Genomic DNA, 20,304 nt, shown 5'->3' with positions numbered 1-20,304 from the left:
ATTATCTGATTAAAAGTGTAAGGAACAACTGGTAGCTGGTGGCTCTCATGTCAGTGCCATGAAGCCACCCAAGGAACTGAAGCCCATTCCTAAATATGTTCAGCACAATGGACAGCTCTCTAAATAAAGGATTAAATCCTAGAATTACAATACAATCTCCTTACCCATGGATTCGATAGACAGTTTCAACCATCCAAGTGTTTGTGGGTCTTAGGGTCTTCAAATGTGTTTGTATGGTATGCTTCCAGCCCAAGTATAATGAAAAATGGGGTTTGCTATTAGGTTTAGCTTCAGATATCCATGGTTGGGCCCTTGGGTTTTATTCCTTCTGATATGGGCGTCATACTATATATCACTGCCCTGCTGACATGGAAGCCATCAGCACCACTGCTAAGAAGAGCGCAAACCTTTGTGCTGCTCTTTTGCTTAATCTATGAGAGTTGAACTGATGGTCTCCTTTTTCTGTTCACAGGTTCCTGCACTCATGTTTGACACTGAAGTCAAGCTACATTTATGTAAGCATTTGACATGCTTGATTTTTGTTTTGAAAGGAGATCCCATGATGTGTATGTTGAATGAATGTATCCGAATTGGGAGTGCAGCATAGAGGGTGGGAATCCTTTACACTTCCACCTATGCTGTACCACTACTAGTAGTACTAAGAGAGATCTTGGCATCTCCAGACTGCCAGCAAAAGGGGTGCACCCACTTCTTGGCATCAAGAAACCCTCCTTTCTGGAGCTAAGTTCAGCTTTAGAGTTGTGTCAGAGATTTCTTTAGCAGAGCTGCAAGAGGGTGAAGAGAAGACTTTGAAAATAACCCTTGTCCATGTGCCACAGTCTTGATCCTTATTTCTAGGTAAAGAACAGAACCTCAGCATGTTAAATACTTACATCCATTTATGTTTAATCTAACTTTCATTTTACTTCTCTGCCTGCACTGTGATTCTCTCATGGGAGACACAACAACAGGATGCCTGACCACTCTCCTTGATTCTGTAGCAAAAAGAGGTCCCTCCCTTTAGACATTGGCAGCTGTAGTTGGGTCTCACCCGGAAGTCTATGCCGACAGTGGCTATGAAGGTCCCCGAGAGGAAGGCCCCGTCTTTGAACTGGATCAGGAAGCAGGTTTTCCCCACGCCTGAATCTCCAAGCAGCATCACCTATAACACGGGGGTGCAAAAGCCCATTAATAGTGCAAGGGATAGTGTAGAAGACTGAATTGTGTGTGTGGGGGGGGGGGCGGGGGGGTCTGATCCAGAAGAAGAGCTGCAAAAGGGAATTGGTCCTGATGCTGGACAGGGAAGCCAGGAGCAGCTGTGAACAATATGAACTGCTCTTTGTTAATTCAAACTCTGGTCAACTTTCTCTTTCCTCCCACCTCTTTTGCTAATAATTTGCATGGATGTACACATGACAAAACACTTAAAGAAGCATTTCTCATGTTGGGAGCAATACGAGAATAGCTAAACAGGATAAAATGGTTGTTTTTTTTATCAGTAAGCTGCAAGAATAAATAAAATCTGGGTTCCTATTAAAGTTTTTCTTCATTAAATTATTTAGGGGAGATGAAGAAAAAGACTGAAGAAGCATTACAAAACACAGATGAAACTCTCATAAAATACTGTGTTGGAGACAGGGCAAATGCAGGATAAAAATAAAGAACAAAGATATAAACTTGTGCCTATATTATTTTATTCTCACATGCAAAAATGAAAGATTGCACTTTTTTCTCTCCTTACTGGGTGAGATTATGGGAGCTTTCACATACTTTTTAATATTTTGGGACTTCTTTTAACCATTTTGAAACTGGTTATATATTTGGGGGAAGGGTGGAATCACTGAAAGTTGCAGAAAATACAATATTATGGTGTAAATTAAATAAGCAGGGGAAAGTGATAGTCTTTTCACTCTTACTCAGGGTTGAAAAACCACACAGAATAATTTTTTTTAGTGTGGTGCGTCATATATTGAGACACTCTTTCTAATCAGGGATGAAAAATGTCAATATACATTTCATCCCTAAGCTGGGCCCATCCAAGGATAAAACATAAGATTTATGTTTTCAAACTGCCCTTTCTTCTGTGAGCTAAGGTTATTCTAGACCAGGACTTCCACTCATGATCCTTTTCTACCTGGGAAATTTTTACACGGTCCCAAGTATATAAGTATATAAAATAGGTATAAAAATCAAACATTTACTGGTAGCAAACTAGCATTTGCAAGGCTTGCTAAACAGACTGATTTTCCTTTTTGTGGAATAAAGCTGAAGCATTCTGCAGAGTCCACTGTAAACAAGGCATGTTTTGCTAACAGATTAGTGTAAATTGGTGGCATTCAGAAAGCTTTTACTGTTGCCAATTTTGTGGGAGCCCAACATTGAGCTCAAGAGACTCCATTTGGGGTTGGGACCTACAGATTAAGAAGCAAGGCTCTTTACCAGTGGTCCTCAAAGGGTGCTCCAAGGAGCCCTTGGGTCTCTGCAAAGCATAATGGGGGCTTCAAGCTTCCCTTCCCCCTGCCCCTCCAAGCTTTCCCTCTTTTCTGCTCCTCCCACCCCACCTCCCTCACTGCCAAAAGCCTATTTTCTTCATGCTCCTCACCCCAAAGACCTTTTCTCCTCACCTCTCTTATCCCCAAAAGCCTAAGATAGATAGATACAAGGGTTATCCAGAAAGTAGATTACGTTTTGGAATTAAAAATGAACGTCCTCAATGCAGCATTTTGGTGACGATGCACAGCTGCGGAAAGGGGTGACTGGCTGGTTGAGGACGCAAGTGGCAGAGTTTTGTGGGGGAGGAGTTGCCAAGCTCATTCATCGCTATGATAAGTGCCTAGATTTGAATGGTGACTATGTTGAGAAGTGGTATTTGGGTGTGGCTTTCAACTGCATATGGTAAATGTTTTCTCCTAAACTTTGTTCATTTTTAATTCCAAAATGTAATCTACTTTCTGGATAACCCTCATAGATAGTTAGATAGATAGATAGAATATGAACATTTCTTGGGGTTCCACAGGAAATGTTAGATTCGAAAAGGGCTCCCCAGTTCAAAAAGTTTGAGAACCCCTGCTCTAGACTTTACAACTTTACCAAAAATGTTGTCTTGATTTCTTCTTTTTGTTCTGATCAGAAAAATCTGACAAGAGAAAAAAGGCAGAACAACTGCAAGATGTCTTCTAATTTTGTGTAGTAGGAACTATCTGTCTGAAGGATTCAAACACATAAATGTGGAAAATAGCTTGCTTGACATTTATTTATTTATTTCATGTCAAAAGCATTGTACAACAAATACATTTCAAATAATGGGAAAAAAAGAAAGAAAAAGAAATCACAAGCAACAAAATAGTTTTGGACCAAAAGCGGGCAACAGCAACCGCATTGTCCGTAGCCTTAAACAACTCCTCCTCCGTACATGAGGCAGGGCATTGTGGGCAAGCATACATATGCTGAGTTGTTTGTTCAGCTCCATAGTCACACAAGGTGGAGGATTCCTCCAGGTAGTGCCACCTTGCCAAGTTGTCTTTTGATCTGCCCACTCCACTTCTGAGTCTGTTGCCCATTCTTGGTTTGCCCCGGGAGGAAGACCCTCTTGGGGGGCCATCCAGTTAGAATTGCCAGGTTTAGCTGCCCAGAGGGACACCCTTGCTGTTGCTGGAGGAACATCAAGAGGAGTGGTGGTTCTCATGAAGCCCTTCCTTGATTTGAGCCTGGTGGGAGGAGGGTGATAGCCATGCAGTGGGTGGCTTTCACAATGTTCAACCTTTTTTCTCTCACCGTTAGCAGCAACTTCCCGTCGCACGTCAGGAGGGGCAATGCCAGCTAACTTGTAGAGTTTATCAACAGGTGTAGGTTTAAGGCATCCTGTGATGATTCTGCATGTTTCATTCAGTGCTATGTCCACCTGCTTTGCATGGGCAGACTTGTGCCAAACAGGACAGGCATACTCTGCAGTTGAGAAAGACAAGGCCAGGGCTGATGTTCTTATTACTTGTGGGTCTGCTCCCCATGCGCTGCCAGTCAGTTTCCGCAGAATGTTATTGCGTGCAGCTACTTTGTGCTTGGTGTTCATGCAATGTTTCCTATATGTTAGTGTTCGGTCTAAGGTGATACCAAGGTATTTAGGATGGAAACAGTGTTCGAGCTCTTGGCCTTCCCAAGTAACTTTCAGTTTCCTGTTGGCTTCGCGGTTACGTAGGTGGAAAGCACACACTTGTGTCTTGGCAGGGTTAGGCTTCAGGTGGTTCTCTTTGTAGTAGCTGGAGAGATCTTTCAAGGCATTGGTGAGTTGCTTTTCAACTGTTTCAAAATCTTTTGCTTGTGTTGTAAGGCCAAGGTCATCATAAACAGGTTTCAATGTCAAGCAAGGTCAAAGCAAGGTGACCTGACCTTGCTTGACATTGAAACCTGTTTATTCTCCCACTCAGTGCTGTGGCAGAGTAGTTTGATTTCGCTGGTTAAAGTGTATTTCAAGAAAGTTTGAATTCAGAGGCATCAATATATAGCCTCTAAGCCATGCCACATCTACAACCTACCTCCTCACAAAAAAAAAAAGATTATACACACACATCTAAAAAGGAAGAATCCTGCTGGATCAGATCTGATCAAAGGTCAATCTACTTCTGCCTTCTGCTTCCAGGAAACCCATAAGTAGGGCATGAAGCAATGGGCGGAGGGCATAAGTGACACTTGCTACCACACTGTAATCCTTCAATTTGAAAAGGGGAGGGAAAGAAGCCCCTGTTCACGTGGCTGAGTGTTCAACAGAAAGCAATCTTTCTACCTTCTGTGCTCTCTCAGAAGCTGAGCTTAGCTTTGTACCATCAAAGCAATGTGTGATCTTCTGCATGCAACTGAAGAATTTTGATGAGCATCAAGTTGACAGAACTGATTTTCTGGCAGATTCTGGGCTTCTTCTATGAATCTGTCACCACCCCTTCTCTTGGGATGAAAAGAAAGTTACATACTCTCTTCTCCTGACTTTTACCCTTTCTAAGGGATTAGATCCATAAAAAGCCCTTCTTCTTTTCCTCTATCTCACCTCTCTTGAAGAAGAGAGAAAGGGGCTCTTTCACATTACACAATCCTAGCACTATTGTTACTCCACTTAAACTGTCATGGTTCCTGGAATTTGCAGTTTAGCCAGGAGCTTCCAGAACTCCTCATCTTGTCAGCAGGCAGACCAGATCTATTACTTTGCCAAATTACATATCTCAGGATACCATAGGATGCAGGCTTGGTTGTCAAAATGGAACCATAGTGATATAATGAAATCAAGGTCCGTGCTGCTCAGCTCCTCCTTTTGCACCTCCTTCTACCATCTATTGCGGGTGTCAAACTTCTTTTCATTGGGGGCCACATCAACCTTATAGTTGCCTTCAAAGGGCTGTTGAATCCATGGATACAAACTCCATGGATACAGAGGGCCAGCTGTAATTTTTTTACATAGTGGTCAGTGCTTTTTAGGTTTTACCCAATTTGGGTCCCCTGGTGTCATTGAACAATAGCTTCCATCTCTTTTGATTATCTATCATGTGGACTGGTGATAATGGGAATTGCAACTCAACAGCACTTATAGCTCTGAGGTTGGGGAAAGATTTAAGGATATTTTAAAATCAGGCATCATATCCATAACTCTTGTATCTAAATTTAAATCCCACTCTCTTGACTAAATAGAACAAACTGCAGCCTTCCAGATGTCACTATATCACATATCCCATCAGCTCTAGTCATGATGTCTAATGATGAGGGAGACAGGAATCTTAGCCCAGCATAAAGTGTCATCATGAGCTGGAATTGGTCACAGGCCTTGAGTTCGACACATTTGATCTATTGATTCCATTTGTAGTTGGAACACTAGTTGTTTTCCCTGCTCTACTATATTCAAGGTCCATGCTGTTCGGCTCCTCCATTTGCACCTCCTTCTACACAGACAATATGACCTTTCCTTGGGAATCACAATCTCCCATCTGGACTATATTTAGACAATCGCCAGTTTACAAAAAAAATAGGTTCTGTAGGTTTGTTCTTAAGCTGAATTTGTATGTAAGTTAGATCAGGTACATTTTGTAAGTGTAACTCCAGCCATTTTTTTTTAGTTTTGGATAGCAGGAAGGGTTTTGTTTTGCTGTCTGTGCCCCTGCTCAGAAGATTTCACCTCACTGAAATCATCTCAATGTGACAACTGGACTTTGAAAAATTGGGGTTGTTGAGGAAAGGATTGGGGATAAAGCTTCAGTGAAGACACAAGATATCAGTTGCTACCTGTGCACATCCATAGAAGTAAGTTTCTCATACTCAGTGAGACTTGTTTTTACCTAAGCATGGATAAAGGAACAACTTTTATTCTGCATTAAAGATTTTGCTCTGGAGAGATCACTAGGACACCAAACTGCTTACTGCTTTACTGGAGAAACCTCCTACTCAGATGGAGGTTGGATCATTTCCAACACGTTCATCCTAAGCAAGCAAGTCAATATTCACTAACATAACCTCTACAAGCGCCACACTTTTATCAGTCTCTTGAGTCACAGCACAAACTTTGCACTTTCTTTCAGTCAATGGAGCCAAAGTCATGATCACTACATACACACTCTGTAACTTGGATCTTCAGTCTGTCTGTGACCAAAGGTGCCTTCTTTCTCAGCATTGTCTGCCTTTCTGTCCCTGGAAAGTCTTTGCCACCCATAAATGCATGTGTAGATTTCACTAGGGATTTGAGTTTCTCCGAGATAGCACCACAGCAGCACATTACTCAGGGAATAAGCACCATGAGTAAACTTTGCTTGAGCTGGGATTCTCTTCCTCTATTGCTAGTTCCTCGCCACGATTGCAAGATAACAGAGCAAACAGGCAAATCAGCACCTGCTCCTCCTCCTAAGCAAACAGACTTTGTTGGCACCTCTGGGCCGATATTTACTTCAGGAAAGCTGTATCATAGTATCAAGGAATCAACATCATAGTCACGTCGTAGTATTTATCCTACTACTATATGTAGTAGGACTTTCCATAATAATAATAATAATAAAACTTTATTTATACCCCGCCACCATCTCCCCAACGGGGACTCGGGGCGGCTTACATGGGGCCATGCCCAGACACCATACAATATAACAAAATAAAACAACATATCATAACACAATATAACAGTGCAAAAATAATCATATACATTACAGCACAAATCAGAGAAAACAGTAAAAAACAGGGCGGGCCACATGAACACTTAATTAAAAACTCGGGAGAGAGAGGCATACGAATAAAGGGACTAAAGCCCATTTTAATCAGATAGATCCCAGTCCACAGAGGCTTGTGTACTGAGAAACCTGTTCCTCTTTAAGATGCCATCAGGCATCTTTCAGTTTCTGTTGCAAGAGAATAACACAGCAACTCTCCTGGAATATATCACTGTGAGAAATGTGGATTGACAAGTATTCATCTCCCTATAAAGAGTGATTCCCCCTAGCCTGCTCTCAGATAAGAGCAGTCTTTCTGTCTGTGGCTGAGGGACAAACCTATCAGATATATCAGCAGCCCTGGCATAAAATAAACAAACACCCAGCTCTTAAATGTCAAGTCTTTTAAAAGGGGTTTTTTCCACCCTGGATCTGAAAGCAAACAAGACTGACTCAAACAAACAAAAACCTTAAAGAAAGCACTGGGAGAAGAGACACCTCTGGGGTGTTTTTTCCCCATGTCAGAAGCAACTTGAGAAACTGCAAGTCCCTTCTGGTATGAGAGAATTGGCCATCTGCAAGGACATTGCCCAGGGGATGCCTGGATGTTTTTTTTTATGTTTTTACTATTCTGTGGGAGGCTTCTCTCATGTCCCTGCATGGAAAGCTGGACCTGACAGACGGGAGCTCACCCCACTCCCGGATTTGAACCACTGACACCTTTGGAATAATGAAGCCCTTTACATAGTGGAGCCCCCGGTGGCACAGCGGATTAAGCTGCTGAGCTGCTCACCTTGCTGACTGAAAGGTTGGTGGTTCGGATCTCAGGAGCGGGGGTGAGCTCTCGCTGTTAGCCCCAACTTCTGCCAACGTAGCAGTTAGAAAACATGCAAATATGAGTAGATCAATAGCTACCACTCCGGCGGGAAGGTAATGACACTCCATGCAGTCATGCCAGCCACATGACCTAGAAGGTGACAACATCCGCTCTTCAGCTTAGAATGGAGATGAGCACCAACCCCCAGAGTCAGACATGACTAGAATCAATGTCAGGGGAAAACCTTTACCTTTACCTTACATTGTGGAATGCGAATCACTTCAGGAAATCTCTACCTGGTGTTCTAAACTGCTCCTCCACAGCTAGAGTCAACAGTTATTTCTCCAGTGTTTAATATTGGAAGCACACTATTTTATCACTTCACATTGATACTCCCAATGGATATATTTTTAAGAGAAAACAAAGACACGCCTCAATTTTTTATTTTTATTTTTTACTGGGGCTGCTTCATTGTTGGAAGAGCAGAACAGGAGTGGATGCACAAAAGATACAGGCCTCTGGGCAGGGTTGCTGTTTCTACAACAAATCAGGAATGTCTGAATGAAAAACTTGTGTCGAGGCTGGCATCTGCTTTTTCGGCATCTGCTAAGGCCCTCTGCCAACTCCCAGAGCATTGCTACGGAGGCTTCAAACACTTCACCATCTTCCCTCTCTGAGAGCAGGGGCAGTGTCTCAGAACGAGAGTGGGTTTGAGTGGTGGACTTGGACTGCAGATGACAAGGGTTCAAATCCCCAACTCAATCATGGAAAACTACTGGGTGACCATGGAGAAGTCTGCCTCATATGAAGGCAAAGGGAAATCCCATTCAACAAAATCTTGCTACAAGAACCCTGTGATAAGGTTGCCATAAGTCTAAGACAATAAGTGGAGATGCTACAGACACAGGGAAGACCAGCACACACTGCTATGGGCTTGGGGGCAATGAATATTGGATCACAGGTTCCAGAATCCCCAAGCATGCTATATGGAGGGATTATGAGAGGAGGAGTTCAGAAAGAAAGTATTTTTCTGATCTCTACTCATCTTGCCTTCTCCTCTTAATGATGCATTCAGGATCCACATTACGATTTACACTTGCTCTCTACTTCTTGTGACTCCAGCAATTCCAGTCACAATGAAAAAAAAGATTTCACATGCACTTCTCGGTCTTTCCCTTGACACTAAAATGCATGCTTACAAGTGTGTAATGGAACCCAGACACAATTTTTCCAAACATCAGCTAAGGTATGGGGGTAAGGGGGAATGTTTCAGGGAAGAACTAGGGAAAGAAAGAGGTGCTAAACCATTCTCTGCCTTTCACTTTGCTATTCAAAATCCCCATCCCTTCCTGAAGTTCAAGATGTGTGTCCATGAAGACAGTGCCAAACACACTGAAGAAAGGAACACTGAAAAGCCATCAACAGATAAAGTTCTCGGTTCTAGCTCTTCATATCTAGGGTCCTTTCTCACTACACATTTAGAGTGCTCTGATTCCACTTTAACTACCATGGCAACATCCAATGGAATCCAGGGACTGGAAGTTGAGGGTGGGGCCTTTGGAATCCTTAGCCAAGCTGCCAATCCCAGGACTCCATAGCAGGAAGCAGTGGCAGCTAATGTGGAATCTGAGTGGTATAACCAAATGCCTTCTCCAAAGCTCCCTCTTACAGCTCTTGTTTAAGCTTAAAATGATTTAGGAATTGTTAAACATAATTTTTGTCTAACTATTTACCTAATAGCCAGGAAGTCTCTTTTACTACTAGTTGATGCAGCTGTGTACTTTCCCACTTTGACAAAACATACTGCCTCATCACACTAGAGCAGGCATGGGCAAACTTTTTTGCTTTGGGGCCGCATTGCGGGCCCAACCAGAAGGACCTGGCCAAGAGGGAAGACAGCTGGGCACATACTGGGCGTGGAACCCCTGGGAAGGGGAGGGCCCAGTAAAGGACGGGGCCACGAGGGAGCAGAACAGGGCCCAGGTCATCCTCAGGTTGTCCTCCTGACATACAGACAGGATTGCTTGTCCCATCCTTATGCCAGGAGGAAGACAAAACATCTGCCAACTGCCTGATCCTCTTCCCCATTCTCCTCCCTGATCCTCGGGTTGTCCTCTTGGCATTATGCTGGGAGGAGGGTGAGATAGGCTGTGGCTGAGAGTGATCCAGAGGCCAAGAGGACAGGGAAAGTTAGGAGGACCTGAGGTAAGCGCCCAAAAGACCACATCCAGCCCCCGGCCCTTTGTTTGCCCATGCCTGCACTAGAGCATGAATCCATTTTAAATCCAGTTTCTGCTTCCTGCAGAATTCAGGGGTTTGTAGTTTGGCGAGACCCAGGACCTGTCTGGCTGAGCTGTTTAAAGCCCCCTCCTTAAAGTGGATTTAAAGTGGATCCAAGCTCTAGTGTGATGAGGTCCCTAGTCCAGTTCAGCTCAGTACTAGTATTAGTGTCATGATGAACATAATCATGAAACCACAAAGTTGTGTGGGTTGTGTGCAAGCAGTTCCCTCTGCTATTGAGCTCACTCAATATTATTTTGCTATACTTCAGTTCTTGGCAGCAAAATTGTCACAAGTGGTTGTATGAACTAGTGCTTGAACAGCTTCTACGCTGCCTTTCCCACTTATGAGAGGCTCCTCTAAATTGTGGGGAAGCAGACCTGTGCTTGACTCCCAAGGCGGGCATGGTGATTATCCATGAGAGTGGCTTGCAAGTGGCAGTGTTCTATGCTGCAGGTAAAGAAATAATGCTAGGAAGCTCTTACACTCTGGCCAAAGATTTGCATGTTTGTGTCAGATTGCTGCTGGAGCTGTGCACACACTTCTCCATGGCCTGGAAAAGTTACCTTTTAGACTAGAAGTCCCAGAATCCTCCCAGATAGCTTGGTCACTGGGATATTATGGGGGCTGTAAACCAAGAAGAAGCTTTCCAAGATCACCTGTCAGCTCCTCCTTGGGGGAAAAAAAAACCCAACCTAAATAGTCTAGACCAATGGTTCTCAAAATTGGTTCTTCCAGACTTTTGGGAATTCATCTTCTAGAATACCCAGCCAGCTTGGCCAACTGTCAGGAATTCTAGAAGCTGAAGTCCAAAACATGTGGCGAACAAAAGGTTGGGAACCACTAGTTCAGACAACTTGTTACTGGAGGGTGCCACTGAGAAGAGAGCCCTTTTTGGTCATTATTGTTGGGTCCAGGAGCTGACATACCCTGTTGCTGGCTGCACCTGGCCTAAAAGGGTGATTCCTCCCCACCTTCCTTCCCATTTTGGGAAGAGGGGTGCATGAGCTGAATCTGCATTTGAGAAAGTTCTCTCTAGTGCTTTGTCCAGCCCTTCCCCCTTCTTGGCTGCCTTCCCTGTGAGACAGATCTCATGATCAAGCTCCCCACAAAGCCCACTTTGAGCTCTTCTTCCTGCTGTGGTTTGAACAGCCCTTGCAAGACAGAGAGGAAAGGAAGAAAAAGAACACGCTGTGTTGCCATTTCTGGGGGATCCATTTTTACTAGCAGTTTTGCTCAAGAAGACGCCTTTGGCCATTGCACACAAACTGGGAACAGTCAAGTGGGCAGATCAGCCTTGGAAGCTGACAGATCGGCTTTTGAAGCTGGGTGTGAGTTTTGCCACCCTTTCTGGCTGAGCAAGAAGCAATGAATACATCCAGCAAGGGAAGTGGCTCCTGTCACTATTTCTCACTCCAGATTGGACCATTTGGTTGTTGGTGACCTAAGCATTGTTCACAGCGCAAAGCGCCGTGCCATTTATGGCCTACAAGAGTATCTGTATGCCTTGCAAAAGTGCTTTCCCTACACCATTTTTCCAGCCAAAAATGGTTGCCACTCTTCCAGAACTGGCAATTCATTTTTTATCTAGGTCAGTGCCTCCCCATCACTCAGTTTCCTTTTTCAAAAAGAAATACTTATTTTCAAAACCAGAAATGGTAAATTCTGGACACTTACAGTTTATGGCCGATTAGGCAATTGGGATTGGGAGGACACCCAGTTCCTTATTTTAAAGGTAGAGAAACCTAACTGGGGGGGAGGGGGGTGACTGTCACCTTAAAGCCTCAGATCAGCCCTGAAGTGCTTGAAGAAGAGAGCCTCTGAGCCTGTGCAGGCAACTTTCTGATGCTCACCATGTGCCATTTTAAACAAAGGAGACAGACTTTCCAATTAATGCATGAACCCCACTAGCATCTTTCCCAACTCTCTCCTAGATGCAGAGTTTTAGGACTGATAAAGGTGCTCGGTGAGATTTGGCAGTAGAAAAGTGGAACATCTTTCCGTGGGTAACAGAGAAGAGAGTGTAATCACTTTCTATATACATGGTTGGATGGGGGGTATGCCTCCCTCATGTACAAGATGTCACACAGACACACATATATAAATATATACAGCAAAAAGTGAGCCAAAAGTTGCAAAGGGTTTCTCTATATCAGTGGTTCTCAACCTATGGTCTATAGACCACCAGTGGTCCCCAAGAACTAAAATATGGTCTTTGGCCTCACTGTTACTACACCACTGCAATGAGAGTGATTGGTCTTGTGAAACCCTCTCACAGTGCAGAGGTAATGGGGATGTTGAGAGGGGAGAGGCTGACAACCCACAAAAAACTCTACAAGCCTTCTGGCTGCTGTTCCTCCTGCTCCTCCCTCCCCCTAAGCAGAGCCATTCCATGTGGCGCCTGGAAGCAGGGGCACTTGCTGTCTGTTCCTGAGGTTATTTGGGGTGCTGATTCAGAAAATTGCATTGGATAGACCACATCTAGAATATTAAATATTGTTTTTTTATGGGTGAGCAGACGGTGACTACTGGATGGTATATGTTCTGTATCAGAGACTAGAGCTGATGTGGCCTATCCAATGCAGTTTTCTGATTCAGCACCCCAAATAACCAAACCAAATCAAAAGCTGACCAAAAACTGATTTGTAAGCCTTTTGGTACTAATGTTGGAGAGTGGAACTTTGTCAAAGTGGTCCCTGATCAAAAAAAGGCTGGGGACCACTGCTCAATATACAATATATGATGCTATGTTAGTGGGCATTATTTACGATATTTGATTCACATGTAATATGTTATTCCCCATATATATTGTATATGATGAATGGTATTGTAAATTAAAAAACAAACGAAAAATTACTAAACAAACAAGAAGTTACTAAACATTGATACTCTTCATGAATTTTGACCTAGAATACAGACGTGCAAACACACTGATGTTCACCTAAACAGGTTATCATTCCGGATTATTAAAAACTTTGTTTGTGATGTCCCCTCCTCCCCTTTGCCAAAACAGGGTGAAAGATTCCAGTAGTAGAAATGGCAGGAGAAACTTGCAGTGAGGTTTGCCACTCTGTGTATGTGTATATACCGCAGGCATGGGCAAACTTCGGCTCTCCCTCCAGGTGTTTTGGACTTCAACTCCCACCATTCCTAACAGCCTACCGGCTGTTAGGAATGGTGGGAGTTGAAGTCCAAAACACCTGGAGGGAGAGCCGAAGTTTGCCCATGCCTGTGGTATATGTTGGGGTGGGAGGTGGGTCCCTGCTCACTTTCCAAGGGGCGTGGGGAGGGGAGGGGCGGGGCCAGCATTCCCGTAGAAGCCCACTCTCCCTCTCTCTCCCCCCGCGACGCCCCTCCCAAACCGCCCTCCCCTCGCGCGCCCCCTAGCGGCCAGGCCGGGCGGGGCAGGCTCGCACCTTGCCGGAGACGTCGAAAGCGGCGCTGCTGTTGCCGCTGAAGGAGGAGGAGGAGGCGGCTCTTTCCCGCGTCGGGGGCGCCTTGGGGGTCCCGTTCTGCGTGGGCGGGGCTGCCCCGGAGGCGCTGCCCCGGCCTCCCTTGCCGTTCATGGTGGGGAAGGGAGCAGGAACTGCCGGGAGAGGCTGGGGAGCTCCGGCCACGCTGCAAGAGCGGCGCCCTGCCTCCCTCTCCTCCCCTCCCTCCCTCCCTCCCTCCCCGCCACAGACCCGCCCCTTTCCTTCCGAGCCCCGGCCGTTGCGCTGGGAGGAAGGGCGGGTTGGGGAGGGGAGGGGGTCTCAGGGCGGGAAGGGGGCGCTGCAGCCCCCGAGGAAACGTTTGTGGGCAGGGGCAGGGTGTGGCGACCAGGCTTGGCCCCTGCACACCTTGGCCCATCGTCGCCAAAGACCCTTTCTCGCCCATTCAACGCTTTCCCCCTTGGTTTTATTCCAACTATTTTTAAAAATGACATTACAAGTAAAAGAGATCGAAAGAAAAGGATGGCCTCCGTTTGTTTTCCCAGCCGTTATCCGTTGTTACTGTTGCGGATTCGTAACAGGCATCTATTCCAGGCACGGGCAAACTTTGGTCCTCCAGGTGTTGGGAATTGTGGGAACTGAAGTCCAAAGCACCTGGAGGACCAACGTTTGCTCATGCCTGAGCTACCCTCTTGAATTAGTGCAGTTTTGATCTGGCTCAATGCTAGGGAATCGGGGGAGTTGTAGGAAACAATCAGGGCCAGTTGACACCTCCCAAGAAAGGATTCCCCCAGGCAGGAAACAGCCAGGCTTTGAAGCTGCAAGGCTATTCACAGCCCGGGGCTGTGGCACAGACGGGAGAGCAAGCCAGTACAATTAACTGCAATGGATCACTGACCAGGAGGTCATAAGTTCGAGGCCCGCTCGGAGCTATGTTGTTGTTTGTCTTTGTCCTATGTTAAAAGGCATTGAATGTTTGCCTAATATGTGTAATGTGATCCGCCCTGAGTCCCCTTCGGGGTGAGAAGGGCGGAATATAAATGCTGTAAATAAATAAATATTCAGTGCTAATCAAGGTGGCCAACTGCAACATTCACGCTTGCCTCTTCAAACAGACAAGAAATCTTTCTCCCGCCTTGGACCTTCCACAGATATATAAACCCCACTTGCCTAGTTTCCAACAGATCTCACAACCTCTGAGGATGCCTGCCACAGATGTGAGTGAAATGTCTGGAGAAAATGCTTTTGGAACATGGCCATACAGCCCAGAAAGCTCACAGCAACCCAGTTGTAGTTTTACAAGGTCGTAAGCCTTCTCTGCTAGAGAGTGCTGATGCCACACCAAACTACAAACTCCATGATCCCATAGCATGGAGCCAGGGCAGTTAAACTAGTGACAAACCATATTCCTCCTATGGTACTGTTTCGTTCTCCAGGCAGAGGCCACAAGAGGGCGGGGAGTTGAAAGAGGAAAAGAATTTCCCCTGTTTCTATTGCCCCCCTCCCCTCTTCACATATTATAAAGGAGGGTTATTTCCACAATAGGGACATGGGGGGGGGGATAACAGAAAACGGGAAATGGTTTTACTCCTTCAAACCCCCCTCCACCCCCATAAAATGGTCTTGCTTTCTCTCTCTAGCACCCCCTTATGGCCTCCGCCTGGTTAATGGAACAGTACCCATTTAATGGTGTAGATCAGTGGTTCCCAAACTTATTTGGCCTGCCGCCCCCTTTCCAGAAAAAAATATGACTGGAAAGGGGGGCATGGCTTAGAGGGGTGGGCGTGGCTCCTGCTCAAGAGGGCGGGGCTGAGCCTCTCCCCAATCCAAGATACAGGGCTGCGAGGGGAGGTGGGCAGGGCCACAAATGGGCGGCCAGGACTGGGATGGGCAGAGTTATGAGCTCTGAGGCAGGGTTGAACTTCTATCCCTGTCCTGCGGTGCCTGCCAGGACACAGGGGGCGGGGCCTCTTCCAAGTGCCTGACGGGGCTGAACCTCTATACCCCGCCCCTGTGTTCTAACAAGCGCCTCAAGGGAGGTATACAGAGGCTCAGTCCTCTCTAGCGCTTTTGGGAAGAGGCCCCGCCCCCACCTCTAACCACGCCCTTTAGTCCTAAAAGGCCTCTCAGGAGAGGTATAGAGACTCAGCCCTGTCTCGGGCTCTTGGAAGGAGGCCCTGCCTCATTCCCTAGCTCCGCCCTCTGTGTCCCAACAAGAGCCTCAGGAGAGGTATAGAGTCTCAGCCCTGTCTCAGGCTCTTGGGAAGAAGCCACACCCACTCCTCTAGCTCCGCCCCCTGCGTGTCCTAACAGGTGCTTCAGGTGCTCAGCCCTGTCTCCAGCACTTGGGAAGAGGCCCCGCCCCACCTCTGGCCCTGCCCCCATGTCCTAATAGGTGCCATCACTGCCCCCCTGGATCGCTCCAGAGCCCACCGGGGGGCAGTAGCTCCCACTTTGGGAATCACTGGTGTAGATGCATCCTTCTTTCTTTACTCGTTCAGTCGTTTTCGACTCTTTGTGACCTCATGGACCAGTCCACGCCAGAGCTCCCTGTTGGCTGTCACTGCCCCCAGCTCCTTCAAGGTCGAGCCAGTCACTTCAAGGATACCGTCCATCCATCTCGCCCTTGGTTGTCCTCTCTTCCTTTTTCCTTCCATTTTCCCCAGCATCATGATCTCCAAGCTTTCCTGTCTCCTCATGATGTGGACAAAATACTTCAACTTTGCCTCTAATATCCTTCCCTCCAGTGAGCAGTCAGGCATTATTTCCTGGAGGATGGACTGGTTGGATCTTCTTGCGGTCCAAGACACTCGCAGGCACTCTCAGATGCATCCTACTGTTAGTAAAAATTTAGTTTTCTGAGGCACAGAGAGCAGTGTTACTTTCCCAAGGTCACCAGGGGATATTCTTAAATCCAACACTACAAGCACTACAGCATCCATCCCACATCATTATTCACATCTTACCCTCTCATATGAAGACAATATTTTATTCTCACTCTTTATAATTCTCCAAATCAAGTGTTACCAAGTGGGGCTTTTCCCCCCTACACAAGAGCATAATGGGTTTCCAGTCTTTAAAAAATGTAACTTACTAACTTTAATCAAATAGGACCATGTGTCAATTTCTGCTTTCCGCTTGACTATCCACTCCTCCATAGCAGATAAAAGGGATTCAGAGTGGCTATATATATATATATATATATATATATATATATATATATATATACAGTAGAGTCTCAACGTAAACGGGCCGGCAGAACGTTGGATAAGCAAATACGTTGGATAATAAGGAGAGATTAAGGAAAAGCCTATTAAACATCAAATTAGGTTATGATTTTACAAATTAAGCACCAAAACATCATGTTATACAACAAATTTGACAGAAAAAGTAGTTCAATACACAGTAATGCTATGTAGTAATTACTGTATTTACGAATTTAGCACCAAAATATCACGATGTATTGAAAACTTTGACTACAAAAATGCATTGGATAATCCAGAACGTTGAATAAGCGAGTGTTGGGTAAGTGAGACTCTACTGTATATATTGTCTCCCCAATTCCCTTCCAGATATTTATACACATCTTAATTTACTAACCAGAGCTCCACAAATCCCAGCCCCTTTCTATTTTTATCTTTGTGTGTAGTAGTGTCTCGCTTATCCAACATAAACGGGCCAGCAGAACATTGGATAAATGAAAATGTTGGATAATAAGGAGGGATTAAGGAAAAGCCTATTAAACGTCAAATTACGTTATGATTTTACAAATTCAGCACCAAAATATCATGTTTTACAACAAGTCGACAGAAAAAGCAGTTCAATACACGGTAATGTTATGTAGTAATCACTGTATTTACGAATTTAGCACCAAAACATTGCAATGTATTGAAAACATTCACTACCAAAACACTGACTACTAAAAAATTGACTACAAAGAAAGATAGAATTGCATAAAATGAACTTACAGCAACTTACAACTTACAACACTGTCAGAAGTTAAATCCGTAAAAAGTTCAGTACTGTGAAGATTTTTAAAAATCTGTGATCCTTGCCTGCCTAGAGAAACAACTGTGGACCCGGGCGAGGTGTTGGATAATACGGAACGTGGATGGGTGACAGTTAAATAAGCGAGACTCTACTGTATGTGTGTGTGTGTGTGTGTGTGTCTATATATATGTGTGTGTGTGTGTGTGTGTGTTATAGTTGTTACATCCATATCTTCCACACAAGTATTATTATACACATCATCTAAAGTTCTAAATGTCCTCTATAGCAAAGCAGATACATTATTTTGTCATTCGATGTCAAAACTTGTTGTCAACATCAAAACTTGTTACATGGCGTATCTCATTTATGATGGTCAAAGAGACTAGCGGTTGACTCTTTCCCCAAAACTGGCAGCAGAACAGCATTCTCACACTGAAGGGTAGCATCCTAACAGGGAGTCAGTGGCAGGGCACATGTAGACAGGGCCGCCCGGTCAATTTTAAATGTTTAGCATACATTTTGTTAGTGTTAGTGTGGATTTTTGTTGTGTGTATTTTAACATATGCAGTTTAACAGTACTGTACTTCATCTGTCTGCTTTAACCATGTTGTACCCTGCCTCGAGTAATGAAGAGGAGTAACAAATAAATTTGTTGTTGTGGTTGTTGTTGTTAATCACCACATGTAGTTCTGACTGCCATTATTTTGCCATTACTCCCTGCCTTCCAGCATCTGGCACCCAAGGCAATAATTCTGTCTAGTGGTACAACCAACTTTTTCTATACTTTCAATAATACCCCCCCCTCTCTCTCTCTCACACACACACACACACACACTTTCTTTTGTTCAACTTCAGCACCATAAATTTGATCCCGGGGTGGAATGTTTGAACAATAATCTCCACAGCAGATGAAAGGATTTCTGTAAAACCAACCTACTGTGTAATGCTTTGGGTTTTGAACTTTGATGCTGGAGACCAGAGTTTGAATTCTCACTCAGCCACTAAGTGACAGTGGTCAAGTCACACTCTCTCAGCTTCAGAGGAAAGCAAAGGCAACTCCCCTCTCATCTAATCTTGTCAAGGAAGCCCCATGATTGGGTCCTCTTAGAGTTGCTATAACTTCAAATCAACATGAAGACAACAACGGCACCAACTTACCTCTTCCAGAACCACCCATAGTTTTAATTCGTAGTCTCTAAAGGTGCTTAAATATACTTTAGTGATATACAGGATGCTAATCAAACAAAATCTGCAAAAACAAAAGTAAATAGGATTCCAGAAAAACTCTCAAATTTCACTAGCGTCCACTAATCTGAAAAAATCCAGTAAATAAGCAGCACAAAATTTGTGTGTACATTTGTTTTTGGAACTGCCAAGAATTCTTCATTCATTTTCAGAGCAACAAATGATCACCCTATTTAAACAATGTCTTTAATCTGTGTTACATGAGGTTCTTTTCTTTTTGCAAAATCATGTTAATCACAGAATAAAGCTCCTAAAGCATTTCCAGCCTACTAAAATAGCCCTTGCACCTGCAGTATCTTTGAGCAAAATGAAGTCTCTCTTCTCCATCTCCCACCTGCTTGAAAAGGTAGAAGCTTCCTTGTGTGAAACCTCCATCATATCAGATCCTGAATTTCAAAAGAGGAATATAGGTATAGTCTACAAAAAGCTGGATACTGGCTGAGACAACAGTTGGAGACACAGTGTTTAACAACAGTCTCCATGGGACTCTTTGTTGTATTTCTTATCCATTTTGCATTTCCTTGGATAAAAAAGAAGGATAAAATGTTTGTAATGTAATAAACATGAAATGAATATGAAAACAGTCACAGCACCACAAGAAACAAGATTCAGTTCCAGACAGACACAAAGTACTATAATACAATATTATAATAATACACTATTATAATGGTATATTTATATTACATGTAATATTAGTAATAATATTACAATATAGTGTTATAGCACAATATATCAATATATAATGCTTATATTGTGCTATACAAATAATATAATATATTGTATGTACATATGACTTGTAAGCTGCCCTGAGTGAGAGGGGCGGGATATAAATGTCGCTAATAAATAAATAAATAAAGTACTAAAGGTGTTTTTTATTTTTTTAAGGGATTAAGAATCAACCAAACACATTTACTGCTTCCTGGAAATGTTATTTTTGGATCAATAGTGGTTTTTAAGCATTTCCTTCCATTGAAGACAGATTTATCAGTCCTGCAATCTGTACTAAAAGGGGACTAGTGGCTTGCCAGAGGTGTTGCTGACTTATCCAACCAGAAATCTATTTTCTGTATGTGTTTATTTACACATATAATATCCCACTCTCAATAAACAATAAACTCACAATAAGTATGTATGAATTTCATTTTTGGCATCAAGGCAAAAATCAATGTGTGTAAATGGATTATGCACAAAGTATCAGTGCACAGCTTTAACTTTCTCATAACATGGTTACATTACACAATTTGTAATTAAAAATTTGCAGAAGTTTGATGAATGAGCAAGTAGTATGTTTGACCTCATCCATATTATTAATTTTTTATCACACTTGTGTCCTTCCTGTCCTCTAATAAAGTTTCTTAATATGGATGTTCCA

General features: G+C 44.0%; 1 protein-coding gene across 7 annotated transcripts in view; it reads right to left on the bottom strand.

Moving 5' to 3' along the window:
* The window catches only part of rab37 (RAB37, member RAS oncogene family), a 107,474-nt gene that overhangs the window by 23,607 nt on the left and 63,563 nt on the right, over positions 1-20,304 (bottom strand). For 2 of the 7 annotated variants that reach the window (XM_062970584.1, XM_062970585.1), the window contains one exon: positions 1,052-1,162. The exons of 2 other annotated variants lie outside the window; for them this stretch is intronic. In XM_062970584.1, coding sequence (XP_062826654.1) covers positions 1,052-1,162 — 111 coding nt within the window. 3 more of the 7 variants (XM_008104487.3, XM_062970588.1, XM_062970589.1) reach the window with 3 other exon arrangements.

Source organism: Anolis carolinensis, chromosome 2, assembly GCF_035594765.1.
Source record: "Anolis carolinensis isolate JA03-04 chromosome 2, rAnoCar3.1.pri, whole genome shotgun sequence".
Classification (NCBI taxonomy): Eukaryota; Metazoa; Chordata; class Lepidosauria; order Squamata; family Dactyloidae; genus Anolis; species Anolis carolinensis.
This window is presented reverse-complemented; position numbering and strand designations above follow the sequence as displayed.